Source organism: Mercenaria mercenaria, chromosome 12 (assembly GCF_021730395.1).
Source record: "Mercenaria mercenaria strain notata chromosome 12, MADL_Memer_1, whole genome shotgun sequence".
NCBI classification, from domain to species: Eukaryota; Metazoa; Mollusca; class Bivalvia; order Venerida; family Veneridae; genus Mercenaria; species Mercenaria mercenaria.
The window spans coordinates 10099668-10120517 of record NC_069372.1 but is presented as its reverse complement, the minus strand read 5'-3'; the positions used below and the strand labels follow the sequence as shown (position 1 = coordinate 10120517).

Here is a 20850-nt window from a genome sequence, read left to right as displayed (position 1 = left end):
TGCTTTAGATATTTCAGCACTCAGGCTAACAAACTTGTGGTTCAATTCCTGAACATCTGAATTCTGAGTCATGGTAAATCAGACAATAAACCATGTAGGGTCTAAAAATAACTTACTCATAAAAATCCTCTGTGGGGGACAAACTATCATTTGACCTTAGTACCACTGTGGTGACGTTGGTAATGGGGTCAATCACAGTTTTGTTATTCCCGTCAAAACAATCATCTGAATTCCAGTCATTGCTGCAGTCCGACCACGGAAGTTTTGACGTGAAAGAACTGAAGAGGTAGTAAAATGCCCACGTGATGATCACATTGTAATACGTGGTGAACAGGAATGATATCACAACTGTTGCGATGCCAGCACCTGTTACGAAAAGAAGAATAATAATGAAAAAAAAAATCAAATAAAACATCCTTAAACAAGAGCAAATATTCACTCCTGATGTAGGCTATGGCCGTTTTTCTCAAATTCTAAATAAAAACTTCACAGAAACAAGAACGATGTCAATATTGTAGGCACAATGCTGAGAATTGTGACAGAAAATACTACCAGTAATTAAACCACAGGCTATGTGGTGGGTCTGGTTGAGTTTTCTGTAATAGAGAATACCTGCCCCCTGAAAATGCTGAATATTTACATTTGCCCTATTCTTTTTCATTGAAAATTTTGACATTCATTTCGTATGATTCATGGATTTGCCGATCTTATTCTGTAGTTCATTTCATATGAACACCAAAAAAAAAAATTCATTTCTTAAATAAATGAATCTTATACAGTCTAAGAAAAAGGCCAACTTCAAAAAAGGAACTAACTTTATGAAAAATCTGATATAAAAGTTGCAACAATACAGTCAAACTTCGTTCCCTTGAACTCAGATAATTCGAAACACCATCCTTCACCCTAACTCAAAATCATATCACGGTAATATCTCTTTATATTGTATATTATTTGATGGCTTAAACATCGAAAAAACTCGGACAAATTTTGCCAGTCTCGTCAAGTTCGAGCAAACGAGTTTCATCTGTATAATATTACGCATGTCCACTTCAGGTTGATGATTGTAAAGTCAAAAAAAAAGGAACAAAACCCTAGAAGAACTAAAGAAAAAATTAATTCTTGAAGCATGCACATACCTACTTCATGCTGATGATGAATACCAAGTTTCATCTGAATTTGACAAAAACTGTAGGAGATGTTGAGTAAACAAGATACAGATGTAATGTTTAAGTTAAAAAAAGGGGCATAACTCAAAAAAAAAATTAGAAGAAATTAGGTCCCTATATGCATATCTGCTTCAGCGAGATGATATATCAAGTATCATTGAATTGGAAGGAAACTATAGGAGTTTAGTGCACAGAAAAGTGTGATGGACAGACACACACTAGTTCAAACACTATATACCTTCTAGGCCAATGGCATAAAACATGCTGGGATAAAACTGCACTGATTAGACTACTAGTTGAAATTTTGAGATAATCGAGTTCAAGTACCAATTTTCAACAGTTACTGTATTATTCAAATGAAAGCAGAGATTCTACTCTGTAGAATGCCTTCTCAGCTGGCATAATTCAGCTCTGTAAATCTTTATTTGTAATATAACCAAAACAGTCAGGCCAAAAACTGGCAGATGATAGTTGAGGTGAACATGGGTGATGGTGTCATACTTTCAAGCCTTTTTTGTTTGTCAACAAAAACAATCTTTTAAGTTTGATATTTAATTTTTAAATTATGTTTTTAATCTGTGATGTAAGAACCCACTATGCAGATTTGTCGTATAAGTTAAGGCCGTACAAAATGTGGTTCAGCTAACTCAATCAGCATTACTTTTGTCTTGGCTGATCTTTCTTTTTTGTCAAGACTCCATAAAGGATACAGATGTACAAAATGTAGTAGAGATATACTACTGATAACAACAAACATAACGAACAATGCCTAAATTAGAAAAAAATTGATCTGCACATAATGACCCTTATTTAAATGTAACATGAACCATGCCTTTTTATATTTGGCCTTAGATTAACACAAAAAGATTATTAAAATCAATACAGAAAAAAACATTCATAAAAAACATTAAATCAGATACTGTTCTCTTTCATAACCTATTACATTGCACTTAAATACAGCCCCTTAATAAGCTTAAAATAATACTGGCATACATGATCTTTTACACGTGTAAAACCTAATGACAGAATGTTCTAATTAAAGTTATAATTTAAGACCTCATACTGCAGAACAGTTCATTTATTTGTAACAATTAAGATACATGACTTTGTGAATACCTAACATAATATACACTGTTGGAAAAAGAATGTTACAACAACAAAAAAATCTGCTAGTAAAGATTTGAGCAATACACTTTTAAAGGGGCATTATGTCCTCAGAATTACATTATGATATGAAATTTCTTAAAACTGAAGCAACATCAAAATCATTTTTTCCAATTATTGTAAATGAATATATTTTCCCGTGTGTAACACCACACTGACGATAAGTAGTCATATAGCGACTTTTCAGCTTCTAATAGATGAGGTCTTCACGCATAAATAATCCAAAAACCTTATTAATATATTACTTAGGCATTGGAACTAAAAATACATTTAATTAAAATTTCAAGTAGGCACTGTCTGTTTTAAATATATGTGTATGTAACTGCATCAAAGTAAATAGTATGAAAAAATATTAAGTACACTGTAACAAAGTATTAAAAAATATTTAAAATATTATTTTCTGAAGAAAAAGTTATTTTAGCTGACAAAAATGATCCTGGGTAAAATATTTGGAAAAAATGGAGTCAACTGGGCTAAAACTTCATTGTAGGCTTAGGTGACTATGTACACAGTATCTCATGCAAACCATGCACTTTTTTACCTCTAGGCACGAAAAAATCATGCATAATTACTGCAGTTGAAAAGAAAATTATGTAAAGATCAAATCATTTAAAGCCCTGGGGGAAAGTGTGACATTTTTATGGTGAAATTTGTCAAGAAACAGATGGTTGTTTTTTTTTAAAAGTTAAAATGCACAGAATTTCACAAGTTGAAATATGTTGAGAAAGCTTAGCTGCTGGAAGGGAGAACAATTTCTGCTACCCATAATACATACGTCAAAGTATGGGAAAAAGATCTAGAAATATGAGAAAATCTATCAGAACTGTTAGATGTATGACTGCGTTATCGATAGCTTACTTTTCCATTGCATTGATATAACAAGAGGGCCAAGATGGCCCTAGGTCGCTCACCTAAGAAACACTCCATAACAGTGTAAAACATGTTTGACCTAGTGATTTCATGGAAACAAATATTCTGACCAATTTTCATTAAGACTGGACTAAAAAATTGGTCTCTTGCAATAAAACAAGTATTTTCTTAGATATGACCTAGTTTTTGACTCTAGATGACCCATGTTCAAACTCGACCTAGATTTTATCAAGGCAATCATTGTGACCAAAATTAATGAAGATCAACTGAAAAATACAGCCTCTATCACATACAGAAGTTTTTTCTTTGATTTGACCAAGTGACCTAGTTTTTGACCTCAGATGACCCATATTCAAATTCGACCTAGATTACATTAAGGCAATCAACCTGACCAAATTTCATAAATATCAACTGAAAAAAACAGTCTCTATCGCATACACAAGATTTTTCTTTAATTTGACCTAGTGACCTAGTTTTTGACCTCAGATAACCCATATTCAAAACCGACCTAGTTTTCATCAAGGCAATCACTCTGACCAAATTTCATGAAGATCAATTGAAAAATACATCCCTATTGCATACACAATGTTTTCCTTCGATTTGACCTAGTGACCTAGTTTTGGACCCCAGATGACCCATTTTCGAAATCAGCCTAGATTTTATCAAGGTAATCATTCTGGCTAAATTTCATGAAGATCAGTTAAAAAATACAGCCTCTATTGCATACACAAGGTTTTTCTTGGATTTGACCTAGTGACCTAGTTTTTGACCTCAGATGACCCATTTCAAACTTGGTCTAAATTTCATCAAGGCAATCATTCTGACCAAAATTCATGAAGATCAATTGAAAAATACAGCCTCTATCGCATACACAAGGTTTTTACGTGATATGACCTAGTGACCAGTTTTTGACCCCAGATGACCCATTTTCGAACTTGGCCTAGATTTCATCAAAGTAATCATTCTGACCAAAATTCATGAAGATCAACTGAAAAATACCGCCTCTATCGCATACACAAGGTTTTTCTTTGATTTGACCTAGTGACCTAGTTTTTGACCCGAGATGACCCATTTTCGAACTCGGCCTAGGTCTTTCATCAAGGCAATCATTCTGACCAAAAATCGTGAAGATCAATTGAAAAATACAGCCTCTATCGCATACACAAGGTTTTTCTTTGATTTGACCTAGTGACCTAGTTTTTGACCCGAGATGACCCATTTTCGAACTTGGCCTAGATTTCATCAAGGTTATCATTCTGACCAATATTCATGAAGAAGAATTGAAAAATACAGCCTCTATCGCATACACAAGGTTTTTCTTTGATTTGACCTAGTGACCTAGTTTTTGACCCGAGATGACCCAATTTCGAACTCGGCCTAGATTTCATCAAGGCTATCATTCTGACCAATATTCATGAAGAAGAATTGAACAAGAGGGCCAAGATGGCCCTAGGTCGCTCACCTTAGAAAGACACCATAACAGTGTAAAACATGTTTTACCTAGTGATTTCATGGAAACAAATATTCTGACCAATTTTCATTAAGATTGGACCAAAAAATTGGTCTCTTGCGATCAAACAAGCATTTTCTTAGATATGACCTGGTGACCTAGTTTTTGACCATAGATGACCCATGTTCAAACTCGACCTAGATTTTATCAAGGCAATCATTCTGACCAAAATTCATGAAGATCAATTGGAAAATACAGCCTCTATCACATACACAAGTTTTTTCTTTGATTTGACCAAGTGACCTAGTTTTTGACCTCAGATGACCCATATTCAAACTCGACCTAGATTGCATCAAGGCAATCACTCTGACCAAATTTCATGAAGATCAATTGAAAAATACAGCCTCTATTGCATACACAATGTTTTTCTTCGATTGACCTAGTGACCTAGTTTTTGACCCCAGAAAACCCATTTTCGAACTCAGCCTAGATTTTATCAAGGTTATCATTCTGGCTAAATTTCATGAAGATCAGTTGAAAAATACAGCCTCTATTGCATACACAAGGTTTTTTCTTTGATTTGACCTAGTGACCTATTTTTTGACCCTAGATGACCCATTTTCGAACTTGGCCTAAATTTCATAAAAGGAAATCATTCTGACCAAAATTCATGAAGATCAATTGAAAAAATACAGCCTCTATCGCATACACAACGTTTTTCCTTGATTTGACCTAGTGACCTACTTTTTGAACCTAGATAAACCCATTTTCGAACTCGGCCTAGATTTCATCAAGGTAATCATTTCTGACCAAAAATTCATGAAGATCAATTGAAAAATACAGCCCCTATCGCATACACAAGGTTTTTCCTTGATTTGACCTAGTGACCTAGTTTTTGACCCCAGATGACCCATTTTCGAACTCGGCCTAGATTTCATCAAGGTAATCATTCTGACCAAAATTCATGAAGATCAATTGAAAAATACAGCCCTATCGCATACACAAGGTTTTTCCTTGATTTGACCTAGTGACCTAGTTTTTGACCCCAGATGACCCATTTTCAAACTCGGCCTAGATTTCATCAAGGTAATCATTCTGACCAAAATTCATGAAGATCAATTGAAAATACAGCCCCTATCGCATACACAAGGTTTTTCCTTGATTTGACCTAGTGACCTATTTTTTTGATCTCAGATGACCCATTTCAAACTCGGCCTAGATTTAAATCAAGGTATTCATTCTGAGCAAATTTCATGAAGATCATTGAAAAATACAGCCTCTATCGCATACACAAGCAAAATTTGTTGACAGACGACAGACGACAGACGCCAGACGACAGACAGACAGACGACGGACGCCGGACATCGAGCGATCAGAAAAACTCACCTGAGCATTGCTCAGGTGAGCTAAAAATACAGCCTCTATCGCATACACAAGGTTTTTCTTTGATTTGACCTAGTGACCTAGTTTTTGACCCCAGATGACCCATTTTCGAACTCGGCTTAGATTTCATCAAGGTTATCATTCTGACCAATATTCATGAAGATTAATTGAAAAATACCACCTCTATCGCATACACAAGGTTTTTCTTTGATTTGACCTAGTGACCTAGTTTTTGACCCGAGATGACCCATTTTCGAACTCGGCCTAGATTTCATCAAAGTTATCATTCTGACCAATATTCATGAAGATTAAATGAAAAATACAGCCTCTATCGCATACACAAGGTTTTTCTTTGATTTGACCTAGTGACCTAGTTTTTGACCCGAGATGACCCATTTTCGAACTCGGCCTAGATTTCATCAAGGTTATCATTCTGACCAATATTCATGAAGAAAGAATTGAAAAATACAGCCTCTATCGCATACACAAGGTTTTTCTTTGATTTGACCTAGTGACCTAGTTTTTGACCCGAGATGACCCATTTTCGAACTCGGCTTAGATTTCATCAAGGTTATCATTCTGACCAATATTCATGAAGATTAATTGAAAAATACCACCTCTATCGCATACACAAGGTTTTTCTTTGATTTGACCTAGTGACCTAGTTTTTGACCCGAGATGACCCATTTTCGAACTCGGCCTAGATTCATCAAAGTTATCATTCTGACCAATATTCATGAAGATTAAATGAAAAATACAGCCTCTATCGCATACACAAGGTTTTTCTTTGATTTGACCTAGTGACCTAGTTTTTGACCCGAGATGACCCATTTTCGAACTCGGCCTAGATTTCATCAAGGTTATCATTGTGACCATTATTCATGAAGATTAATTGAAAAATACAGCCTCTATCGCATACACAAGCTAAATGTTGACAGACGACGGACGACAGACGACAGACGACAGACGACAGACGACGGACGACGGACGCCGGACATCGAGCGATCAGAAAAACTCACCTGAGCATTGCTCAGGTGAGCTAAAAATAGACAGGATTAGGATTGTTCATTCTACAATTTCGCTCTCTAAAGGGATTGTTTCCCTTGTGTAAAGAAGGCTTAGGGTAAGTCTCTATATAAGTATATTACCACTTTCACTGAAGTCATTAGCCATTCAAGTGCACAAATCCGATATAAAACCTGCTCCTATTTATAGAATTGAATTACACCTTTAAACGATAAAAGTGATACTTTATGTTAATGTAGGTATCTACTTTTTACTCTATGGCTACAGTTCACCTTGAGAAAACAGATTACAAAAAAAAGTTATAACAAGATCAGTCATCTTTTTAACATGACAGTTTCATGCTTGGGTTATTGAACAGACTTCAGCGAAAATCTGTGGTCAGGTTTTCAAAAATGTTTTGCCCATCTGACGACAGTTTTACTGGAGTATCGGTAATTAACAGAACACAGAAACAGCACCCTATAGATGTTGTATTGTCATTTTCAATTGATTTTAAATATTTCATATTATTCTTCACCCCCCCCCCCCCCCCCACCCCCCCTCGAAAAAAAAAAAAAAAAAAAGTTGCAAATTTTCATTACGTCATGGGCGTTTTGGTTAAAAGCTGATTATTCCGTGGAAACTGCTTTCAGTCTCAAGGTCATGATGACCTTGACCTTTTTCCTACACACCCTCAAAATGATAGTGGTCATGTACTAACCAAATGCAATTCTCCTCTGTGGTTTGAAGACTTTTCAGTGTCAAGGTCATTGTGTCCTGGACATTTGACCAACTGATCCCCAAAACAATAACAGTCATCTACTGACGAGAGACAATTATTTTATTAAGTTTGACCATTGTAAGACCAAGCATTCTCTAGTTTATTGATCAAAAATCAAATGTCCTACCAACCAACTGACAATGAGCCACACAATATACCTATCTATTTGAATGGGGCATACTGACATTTTATCTAAGACCATTATGGAAGGAGGGACAGAGAGATGGACAATGAACAACACAGTATGAGAAATGGTTGAAGGTGTGCTTAAAGGTAGCCGTTTAGATGGTAATGAGGCTCTGCCGCACCTTCTATCAGTGATAAATTCTTTTTCTTGCTTTACAATATACTTCAAATAATAGAAGAAATAAAATAATATATTTTATACATGTATGTATTATTTTATTATTACAGGTAGTAGCAAATGAATTTATGTATTCATTCATGCAGTCATAGTCATAATAAAATGACAATGGATTTACATCCCAATGTGTAAGAGAAGTTTTTTTTAATATTAACGGCATTTAATCTATGGCCTTCTTAACATAACCTTCACATCAGACTCTATTATTCATTTTATTTCTTACCTTTAAAAAATGGGCACAGTTTTGCTATGGCACCTATAGGTCCCTGCTGTGTGTACTGTCCAACTGCCATCTCCATGTACAGAAGTGGAATTCCACACAGGACTAACATAATGAAGAATGGGATCAAAAAAGCCCCTGTGGAACAAAAAAAAAGAAAATGTAATAGTTTTATAAAATGGAAGGAAAAAAATAAGCGCTTCTTCAGCAACAGTTTCTGAAAAGGGTTACAAATTGTGGCCTCACTGCAAAAAACTGGAAACATGCATCTTTATTTCAATGATCTTTCTATGATGAGGTGATGAAACGCTAGATTGTTATTGAGTGCAATCTGTGAATTACTTTCTTCTTAAATTTTGGAATATTCCACCAATCAGAAAATGAAAACTAAATTACAGACTGGAAGGCTACTAATTTCAGCTTCTGATATTGACCTCTGCCACAAAAGAGAAAGAGGCCTGCCTTTTCCCAAGATTTCTATAATGAACTTGTCCATCTTCCAATTTGGATAGTACCATTAACTGTTAAAAGGGGTGCTTACCAAAAAGATACTGGCTGAATAGCGACCAGAGCAGATCATGATCAGACTGCAGGGATGTGCAGGCTGATCATGATCTACATTGGTCGCAAAGGCAGAATCAGTCGTGTCCAGCACGATAAGGGTTAATCAGATACTGTGATTTACTGCAATAACATGATATACTGAAAACTAAAAGTAACATATGAAACTTTGTTTATTGTAGTTTGGATGAACCATAGAGGTTCTGCTTCAGACAATTCATTTTTTAATAGCTTAATTGTTAAATTCAGCATATCAACCACAGATGCTAGACACATATTAATTAATCAAAATATCTTACTTAATATATCTTTATATACATATAAGGCTTATTAAGTAAAATATCTGATTATGTGTCTAGCATCTGTGATATCAACCTTCACTGCTATGTACAAGATGCATTTTCATGCAATTTACATGCATACTGAAAGTAATGAACAACAATAATTATGTCTGAGGCAACAGCTTTGACCTTTAAATGTGGTCGATCACATTTGAGCAACATTTTATGATAATCAGTTTCCATATATTCTGTAATTTTAGAGATATATTTAAGAAACAAAAAAACTTATTACATAGAGTTAAATCCTTATTGGAAATGCTTATTTTATCATTACTTTTTATGAAATTTTGTAATTACCTCCCTTTAGTAATAAGTATAAAATTATGTAAAAAGTGGTCTATTTCTTTTGATTTCAATATAGTTTTTAATTTAACATTTGCATTTGATAAATATTGGGATTTTTCACTACCTGAAAAAAAGGTAAGTTTTAAAACAATTAATCTGCTTACAATCTTGGTCACACTGCAAATCTTTGACAACTTTAATATATTAATTAGTGCTTATTTTTTAAATTATTTCTTAGGAAAATGTGTTTATTTGATTTTTACTTAATATGCTAAAATAACGCCATCTCAGTTAGGCAACCTGGATAGGAAAATCAAATTTTTAAAACACTTAAAGTGAAAATCTGACGTTTATTAAGAGTTAGGTCCATGTTTCGGAGAAAAAAGTTTGAACATCACCAAATCATAAAAAGAAAGCATTGTTTTACATGAAAATTAAAAAGCAAATAAAACATGTTTATTATTCAACAAAACCATTGTCAATTTACTCATATATGTATTGAATTCTGGAAAGGGACAGCATGAAGGAACCACACTTCTGGACAGTTCAGCGCCTTTAAAAACTTGCTATTTTTAAAAAGCTGTTACATGTCTTTGTTTTGATACATTTGCTTTTGATGCATTTGCAACAATGAACCAGTGTTTAAACTTAACATAACTAGGTAAAACATTGTTTTTGACAATTGTTTAAATTTATTTCTTTACAAATGGCACTTTTTTAAAGGGGGACAACTCCTTTAGAATATTTTAAGTATCCAATTCTATATGGGACAGAACAGTAAAACATGTATTGAACAGATAAGTTTTTTGTCAAGATGTTGTTCGTTTACTAATAATTTCTGTTGTTTTGTTATATCCTGCTAAACCTTAAGATGTCGGTGAACACAAATAAATGAAACTGATCTGATGATAAAGTTTTGAATAAAGGATCCATTAGTTGACCAAAATCTGATTAACCACCTTTAACCAATGACCTTGAAAATAGTAAAAAGGAAACATTTTCCAACTGAAAGTCATTGTCCTCAAACAGAGCCATTTATTATAGATGGTATTAGAATTAAAATGCATTCTCACAGAAATAGATATCTGAAGGTTAAATTTCAGTATCATCTGTTAACAATCACTTGACAAGAGATAAACTGTTTTTCTCCAGAAACAAACACTCATATCAATTTAAAAATGGTTTTACATTTCAATCTAGAGTATTACAAATCTAGAACAAATATTAAATTTTATTGAAAATACATACATTATAGAGACAGTTAGCACTGGCTACTGGGGGCCTTATTTTGAAACATATTAGCATGCCCAGCAGGAATTTGGTAGTCTCAGACCCCTGGGTCATGATTTGAACAAACTTTGTAGAGGACTGCTAGACATATCAAATATCTAAATTCGCGGTCAAGAAGATTTTTGAAGTATTTCTTATATAAATCTATGTAAAAAGACCATGCCTTCCTGGCAGCCATGGTTTTGAACCAATGAGAATAATTTAAACAATCTTGGTACTGAGGGTCACCTAAGGAACATTTCTTTAAAATCATTTTGAAATCTGGCAAGTGGTTTCTGAAAATAATACTTCTAAAGATTTTCTTTTCCATCGCCTTAATTAGCACCCAGGGTTCTTAAAACAGCTTTGGCAGAGGACCATCAAGGAATATTTAGGCCAACTTTCATCAACTTCAATCAAATGGTTTTAGAGGAGATGTCCTTTAAGAACTGACGACAGACTGACGACAGACAGCATGTGATGTGTGATCACAAATAGCTCAACCAAAGCACTGCAAGCTCAGGTAAGCTAAAAATCTCTAAAAAATAACAAGAGATCACAGAGTGATCTTGGCGCCCACCAATGTGCCATTTTTGAGTGTTCCAAATTTCAAGACTTACTGACTAGCTCAAGGTCAAATTTCATTTCCGTACACAACACAAATCTATGCAAGTGGTCCAAATTTGAAGGCTGTAGCTTGAGAAATGTAAAAGTAGGTCACTAGGTCAAAATCCAGGTCAAATTTTACTTCGGAATACAAAACTATGCATGTGGTCCAAATATGAAGCCTGTACCTTCAAAAATGTGAAAGTAGGTCACTAGGTCAATGTAAAGGTCAAAGTTTGTTTCGGTACACAAAACTATGCATGTGGTCCAAATCTGAAGGCTGTAGCTTGAGAAATGTAAAAGTAGGTCACTAGGTCAAAATCAAGGTCAAATTTTATTTCGGAATATAAAACTATGCATGTGGTCCAAATTTGAAGCCTGTACCTTAAAAATGTGAAAGTAGGTCACTAGGTCAATGTAAAGGTCAAAGGTCATTTCAGTACACAAAACTATGCAAGTGGTCCAAATTTGAAGGCTGTAGCTTGAGAAATGTAAAAGTAGGTCACTAGGTCAAAATCAAGGTCAAATTTTATTTCAGAATACAAAACTATGCATGTGGTCCAAATTTGAAGCCTGTACCTTCAAAAATGTGAAAGTAGGTCACTAGGTCAATGTCAAGGTCAAAGTTTTTTTCGGTACACAAAACTATGCATGTAGTCCAAATTTGAAGGCTGTAGCTTGAGAAATGTGAAAGTAGGTCACTAAGTCAAAATCAATGTCAAATTTCATTTTGAAACACGAAACTATGCATATGGTCCAAATTTGATGCCTGTACCTTCAAAAATGTGAAAGTAGGTCACTAGGTCAAAATAAAGGTCAAAGTTTTTTCCAGTGCACAAAATTATGCATGTGGTCCAAATTTGAAGGCTGTAGCTACAGAAATGTGAAAGTAGGTCACTAGGTCAAAATCAAGGTCAACTCATGTCAAGGTTCATCTTGCCACTCAAAAATATACATGTGGTCCAAGTTTGAATGTTGTAGTTACTGACAAGAACATTTTAAAAGCTTTTCCCTATATAAGTCTATATGAACCATGTGACCCCCGGGGCGGGGCCATATTTAACCCTAGGAGGATAATTTGAACAAACTTGGTAGAGAACCACTAGATGATGCTACATTACAAGTATCAAAGCCCTAGGCTTTGTGGTTTGGACAAGAAGATTTTCAAAGTTTTTCCCTATATAAGTCTATGTAAACCATATGACCCCCAGGGCGGGGCCATATTTGACCCTAGGGGTATAATTTGAACAATCTTAGTTGAAGACCACTAGATGATGTCACATACAAAATATCAAAGCCCTGTGGTTTTGGACAAGAGATTATTCAAAGTTTTTCCCTATATAAGTCTATATAAACCATGTGACCCCCAGGGCGGGGCCATATTTGACCCCAGAGAAATAATTTGAATCATCTTGGTAGAGGACCACTAGATGATGCTTCATACCAAATATCAAAGCCCTAGGCTCTGTGGTTTTGGACAAGAAGGTTTTCAAAGTTTTTCCCTATATAAATCTATATAAATTATAGAAATAAACAAAGGGCCATAACTCACTCATAAATTGTTGAACCAGTCTGATTTTCAGGGGGACACAACTAGGGTACCAATACATCATTCTGACAAAGTTTGGTCAAAATCCCCCCAGTAGTTTCTGAGGAGATGCGATAACGAGAAATTGTTAACGGACGGACGGACGGAATGACGGACGGACGGACCACGGACGCAGAGTGATTTTAATAGCCCACCATCATCATGATGGTGGGCTAATGGCAGCATTCGCTGAGTTATCTTCCCAAATGATTTGACAGGTGTCGCTACGGGCGAATAGGTCCTATCATGCGGTGTACTCTCGGCTTTTATCATAGTGTTAAACTCTTTTTCTTAACCTTTCATGCATTTGATAGCTGAATAATAAAATAATTAAAGCATTTAAAAAAAATTCTAATCATGTAATTTATCAATATAATCTATCTGGATAGCTGTTTCTTTGGTTTTAACATAAAATTTAAACCCTTGTAAAATTTTCATCATTTCAAAATGCTGGCTAGTAATATATAACTGAAATTATTATTTTAGCATTAATTTAAGTGAGTCACATTTCCGTATAATTTATAAGCAAAGTGGGGCTAGCTAGTAGCTAGTTGAAAATATTGTTAAATTTTACCCCTGAATGGAAGCTTTGTTTCAAATAGACAATGGTTACTCTGGAAACATTTAGTTTGCATAAAATTTCCTATCCACCGGCTGCATACTGATTGTTTATCATAAAAATGTGCATGCCATGTGTCCTGTTAACTCTAGGGGGTTAAATTCAAGAATATGTCTTTAAAGCAGACTTTACACTTTCTGCTCCCACTTAGGTGTTAAATATCGGTCAGATGTTAATGTAATGTGTATAATAAGTTTTCTTAATACATTGCAATTTGAAATAATGTCTAAAAGGTCTCACAGTTGTTTTTATTTTTAAAGCTTCACAAATTTGTGGTCTGTGTATTAAAAATCCTACGGGTGTTTTTATTAAATGTAAAGATTTATATTTTAACTTTATGTGGGCAAGTTACTGTGAATTTGAATTGACTGAAAATTAAAGAGGCAGCAACATAAAATTAAATTAACACGTGGTATGTCAACTTGTCAATAGAGATCATTTATGCCTCATGGATGATATTTTGAAATATATGAGAAAACACCTATAATAAATTAATTGAGCTGATGGAAAATTGAAGGTACATCTTATCACAAAGGCATATATTCTAACATTTTACAGTAATTATTATTATAATTCCTATATTATTCAAGATCTCATTGCATTAAGCTGTGTATGCAGATCTTTCCGATTAATTTTGTAACTTTAGGAATATATACTGTCTAGTATATTGATCCTTATTCTAAGAATATATAGTCTGAATACTTGCACAATGATAAAATGATTTTCCAAGGAGGCATTTCAATATTGAAAAATACTTTAAAGCTGAATAAAAGCATTTATTGTCACAATTAACAAACATAACAATCATACAGTCCATATATAAACTGACACACAGAAAATGCACTTTAAAACAGTCCTTACAGCTAGCCTCATATTTTTTAAGGCACAGAGTATCAATAAATATAAATAACGTTCTTTCTTCAATTGCTCAAGAGATAAACAGCTGAATTTTGATTACATAATCAGATATTTTCCAAATCTACTAATATAGTTTGAAGTGACAGCGACTGAATAATAATGTAAATAATGTAAACAAACTTTTCTAGGACCTATTCGCATGCAGCGCCACCTATACGCGCACCTGTTTAATCAGGGGAATTAACTGACCGATATCGCCCATTAAAGTAGATTGTAAATAAACAAGAGGACCATGATGGCCCTAGTTACACTAAGTTACCCTGCTTGCCTGAACAGTTTTTGCAAGGAAAATGTCTGTGAAATTATTTTGAAGTATAAATCCCGCACGATAACTCAAACGATAACATGTTTGATAATTATGATCTTTCCTCATTAAAATGTTTCAATACAGAAAATATTTTTGTATAACATTACAAAATGCACTTAACTTCTATCACTGACAACCTTTTTGAGTTCAACGATGCATGGGAACCATAACAATCAAAAGATTACATAAACATGCTGTTGTTTAAATTAACCTGCGGGAGTAGTAGCGACTGTGTTTTTCCTATATGTTTTTACTAAACAGACATGGGAAGTTCCATATCTTTGTGTATAGTATAAACAAAACAATGAGATAAAGTTATTTTGGGAAAAGGGGTCAATGCCTGTTGAAGGGGGTCAATGTTTGTTGAAGGGGGAAAATAATAACTTTAAACCGGAGAAGGGGAAGTTTTAAAGGTTTGATAAAATAAAAAGATTTCTTCAATCATAGTGACTGAGTCACTTCTGTTTCCCAAGTTAAATTTGAACCTGTCTTAGTTAGCCATCTCTATTTAGCAGCAACTTGCTTTAGCCAGTCAGTAAGCTAACATCCAAAATTGATTTCTTGATCTAATATCAACTTGTCATAAAGACACTTGCTGCAGTTTCTTGTATGAGAGATAGGGCAAAAATTTCCCAATAATAGAATTTGTTCTAACTTTGTATATGAACACAGTTTCATGTTATAAACAGAAAAATGCAAAAACAATCATTATAAGGTCACTAGCTAGCTGTGCTTGTTTAGGAGTTATCTGCCATTAAAACTGGATTTTTCTTCAAATGCATATTCAAGGGCAGTTAACTCCTGAACAAGCACGGTGACCTTCAATTTCTTTTTATAATTCTGTTTCTAACATGACCCTGTGTTCATATACAAGTTTGAACAAATTCTATTATTGGGAAATCTTTACCCAAAACTGTCGCAACCATCCTTAAAATGTTATAACTTAAGCAGCTGATAGCAGGTCTGACTGGGTTTTTTAGTCAGAATTTTGCATGCAACACTTCTTCTTATAATGGTAGTTATTTAAATAATGGGCCATTGATAAAATCAAAATCAGACAATGAATGACAAAGTTATTGTCTGGACACACAAAAAGGCATGCACCCATGCAAGCATGCATGCACACTTAGTGAAGGCATATAAAAATCATAAAGTACTCTTAAAATATTAGTATTTAAAAATTCAATTTTTCTATTATACATATACATGCATTTTAGTATTTATAATAGTTTAAACAAGGAAGTATTTCGATATTTACAAAAACCTTCCTTTTTCAATTTTGGTTGCTAGGCTCGTTTTGTCACATTTCTACAGACAATAAATGATGACCTTCAATTTATAAAACCTGCAAAAAGTGCTTAGGCTGACATATTTTCCCAAGTTTATGTTTACTCTTTGACATGTAAACATTAGAAAATTGACATTTGATACAACAATAATAACCAAATTCAAATATTTTAACAGTACCCATAAAGTTCAATGTAAATATCGGATCAGATGAAAAAAAATCATTTCTACCCTCCTTAGTGTTAATATATAAAGCAATTAATTGGAGTAAAAAAGTTCTCTAAAAACTTATATTAAAATCTTGAAAAAGTATCTGTAACATCAAACATATTGTTGCCTTCACCAAAATGTTGCCTTCATCAAAATGCTTTTATCATGTAACCATGATAATTTAATATATTTCATACTCATATATCTTACTTTCATTACAAAAAAACAACAACAACAACAGTTAAATCAGAATTTGCATTAAACATATACTTTGAAATTATTTTGTGTAAGACTTTCTAAAATTGTTGCCTTAACTTCTTAAATTTTTGTCTCAGTTCAGTAATCTGTCTGCTTTTTTTTTATGTGTCAGAGTAACTTCTTATGACTTGATTATAAGAGATTAACTATTCCCTGTGCTTTCTTGTAACCATCCAAGTCATACCAATTATGCAATTTAAAGTACTAATTTAAAAGTCTGAATATATTATAATACTGTGCCGTCTCAGCAAATTTCTAAATTCAGACTATTATTATTATTATTATACTAAATTTATATAGCGCCCTTTTCACGATCAATTTCACGTTCAAAGGCACTTTACACAGTTCAAATGCAACACAGGGCGCATAATTCATCCTCTACTAGTACAGACACAGAGCGATCTGACCAGAGGGACAGAGTGAGACAAAGCCCCCATGACAGAGAGATCAGAAATCAGATACAGGCTTGTCTGGCTAACTTAGCCTAGCTCGTTGCGAATAGACAGCCTGGTTCTTTAACGTGCCCAGTGTATAGCACTGATACACGCAAGGATTGCCTGGGTTCCTGACCAGTAAACCTCTAGTTGGGGTGGGAAACACTGACAGGTAATAGTATTAAAGAAAAGATAAAGAAGTATTAGGTGGAAGGAAGGATGCATTTGTACATGTGAATTTAACCCTTACCCTGCTATATTTCTATAATGGACTGGTCCATCTTTCAATTTGGACAGTACCATTTATTATTTAAAGGGGTTTGCACTGAAAATTTACTGACTGAATAGCGAACAGTGCAGACCATGATCAGACTGCACGGATGTGCAGGCTGATCTTAGTCTGCACTGGTCGCAAAGGCAGAATCATCTGCCGCCAGCAGGCTAAGGGTTAAATACTGTACACATTTTAAATTAAACTTTGTATAAAAAAATATATTCAAATTTTTCATCCCATATTTTTGTTACATATTGTTCACAGTAAGTCATTTCACACAGATATATACTGTATGCAGCAGACCTTCAAATTTTTCATCCCAAATGTAAATGTTGTCACTTTGAGGTTGCTTTTTTAATCCATTAAATATTAAATAGATTGTAACAACAGTAAATATAACCCTCAAGTACCTAAGCTTTACTGTATCCCTGCTAAAACATTCAATAAACATGCACGTTTAAGATAATAAAATTTGATACATAAATAAACTATTCAATTCAGTCTTAAGGTGGTGTATAGTGAAATTCTACTTGCTATTTAAAAATCCTTGTAGCCTTGTATCTTTATTTTTATAAAAAAAAGTATATTATTAAGTATATAAAACTATATTTTTTAAAAAAAAATCTTTTAAATCTGTAAAAAGATCATACAAAACTGATCACTGGCATTATCACTATAAAAAGTTACAGGTCACTAAAGGTAATACAATCAATCTGTGAACAGATTTTAAAAAAAAATCAATTATATAACCATTATTGTTTACTTAGCTCCCCCCACCCCCTCCACCCCTTACCATCTATTACTGCATATTTAATGGCATAAAAATAATTCAAAGAATAATATCAAAATTCTGTGACACAGTCCCCTTAAGCAGGGGAATACTGTATAAAAATTAAAATGCAGTTTCAGAGTATCATCACATCACATGTTTTCTGAGACAGGAAGGTATCATAATATCTCACGCAAAGAAAGAATCATTATCTGTAAATCATGCACATTGCACAAACCGAAAACAGAGTTTCACTTCCTTCTTGTATGTCCGCAATATCGTGAATTAAGAATTAAATATCTCAAACCTTAATATTACTTAAATTGGCCCAACCCTTCATAAATTTGATGCTCTTATGTCAGCTACTTCCAAAAAGATTATTTGCAGCCTTGCAAATTTTATACACTCTGCAAACAAAAAACGTATTACATAATTAAATATATTCTGTATTAAGTTGAAAAAAATATTCTGTTCATCATAACTTTTTTACTTCTGAAATCTATGAACTATTGCTCTCACTGCATATTATGTTACCGGTAGATTATTTTAATAGCTATAAACATTGTATATTATGTTTAATGCTAATAAAATGTATTGTATTGTATTGTATATAAAACTAATGACTGTTCCCTAAAAAAAACTGACTGTTCCCTAAAACTAATGACTATTCCCTAAAACTAATGACTATTCCCTAAAACTAATGAGTCATGACTGTTCTCTAAAACTAATGACTGTTCTCACAGAGCCAAACAGTTTATATAGAATTAATAACTGTTCAAGAATCAACTGTTCTCTAAAACTAATGACTGTTCTCACAGAGCCAAACAGTTTACTGGTACTGATGATAAACCCGAACAGAAAATGAGGTTTTTTACCTGTAACTTTTTTATTTCTGCAAATTGAAATCAATGGTCGGTATCAAAATAAAGCTTAACCTTTGCTGAAAACTTTACATAATTCAAATTTATATTTAGTAGGCAAACTACACGAAGTGAGGGCCTGAAATGGGTATGTAAAAAGGGGACTTTATGAAAGTTGACTGATGATAAATTCGAACCCTTTGTCATTTACAAAATTTTCTTGGTATTATTATATTGAAACTTTCCCCAAAAAGCTGCAACAGTCATTCCTGATCAAGTAATGAAAAGTTAACAAATGTCAGGCCTTTATGTTTCGACAGTGAGCATGCGCAAAAAACACCCTCTTCCCCAGTAATTTTGGATAAAAAAAATTTATACGAATTTATGTAAGTCATTTATTTATACAGAATATTTACCAATTTTGTTTTTGTTTACACCAGTTGGTGTTGTAAGTGGAAACTATTAGATGGTGTGTTCAATTTTATATATAACCGATTGCAATCGAATATTTCCAAGGTGTTCGACTTTATCATCTGTTCGGGTTTATCATCAGTACCAGTATATAAAATTAATGACTTTTCACTAAAACTAATTAATGACTGTTCTCACAGAGCCAAACAGTTTATATAAACAAAAAATCATAAATTGTGTCTTCAAAGCTTAAAGGATTAAGATCCTAGAAAAAACATTAGGATTCAAGAAAAGTTGAATGGGGTTATGAAACTGTAGTGTTCAACATTTAAATTTAGTATTTTTTGTGAAGGGGGTTCCATCACAAGATGTGAAATATTGGTAAGAATAAGATGTAACATTTCATTATCATAAAATGACATAATTAGTGTTGATTGCGTAACCAAAACATGGTTTGCATATTTAATGATTTTTTCGATGTAAAGGAAAAATATTTAAGATCTTACCGCCTCCACTTCTGTAGCAGAGGTATGGAAATCTCCAAACATTTCCCAAACCGACGGCATATCCTGCTGTCGCCAGTAAATACTCGACACTTCTACTCCAACTTTCACGTCCTTCCACAACAGCCATACTTTCTGTTTTGCCGAAACTGATTATCGTAGTATCCTACACTGACACCGCGTGTACTAAATTACGGCCTCGTGTTCTGATTTGTCAACCTGCACAGTCATAATCTCATTTGCATATTGATCAATCAATCACCAGTATAGAATACACTGCACAAAAAAAGCTCGGAGCCACTCCATTTGTTTCGGCCCAGACTCGAATAATTTTATCAGGGACGGTTTCAGGACTTTTTTTTACAGGGGGATTGGGGTCTGTCCAGATGGGAGTAGGGTTCGGGAGGGGGTTTCCCACTCCTGTTGGTGGGGGCACGGAAGCCAATATTATTTTACAATTTTTCCCATGATATGAAAACGAGCATAGTGAACAAGGATGAAGAATCCATTATTGGCCTTGACTAAGTTAAAGCCCCCTGCCAATGACTCGCCTACTTCTTAAGGGTTATTAAAAATATAATGTAAATCATGTATTGCCATAAATAAGTGAATGTTTGTCGTTCAACTGTGAGAGTGCAGCGGATTCATTTATTCTTGAATTGATTTTGTAAAAAACAATAGTATTATACACAGCAAGTATTTTTTTGGATTCACGGTGCCCGCAGCCGCAGTATCACGCCATGTACCCGAATAATCCTAACTCTGTTCAGCGACCCTAACTCAGAGCCAACATGGCTGACAGAAAGACGATGTATGTAGTTAATTTCCTTGTCTTTTTTTCGTGTTTTTATGTGAGTATGCAATGTTAGCGTAAAACTTTTGATAGTCATAATATCCTGTATTGATAACATGTTTTGTGTACTAAATATTTCAATCGAAATGTCACA

General features: G+C 33.9%; 1 protein-coding gene across 1 annotated transcript in view; it reads right to left on the bottom strand.

The window, feature by feature from the left end:
• LOC123534471 (sodium- and chloride-dependent GABA transporter ine-like) overlaps positions 1 to 20059 on the bottom strand; it is a 60512-nt gene extending 40453 nt beyond the window's left edge. Inside the window, exons 1-3 of the mRNA XM_045316744.2 lie at positions 19907 to 20059; positions 8407 to 8541; positions 117 to 366 (exon numbers count right to left, since the gene is read on the bottom strand). Of these exons, the coding sequence (XP_045172679.2) occupies positions 117 to 366; positions 8407 to 8541; positions 19907 to 20033 (512 nt within the window). The 5' untranslated portion in view covers positions 20034 to 20059. The remainder of the gene's footprint in view (positions 1 to 116; positions 367 to 8406; positions 8542 to 19906) is intronic.
• Between the last annotated feature and the right edge of the window lie 791 nt (positions 20060 to 20850).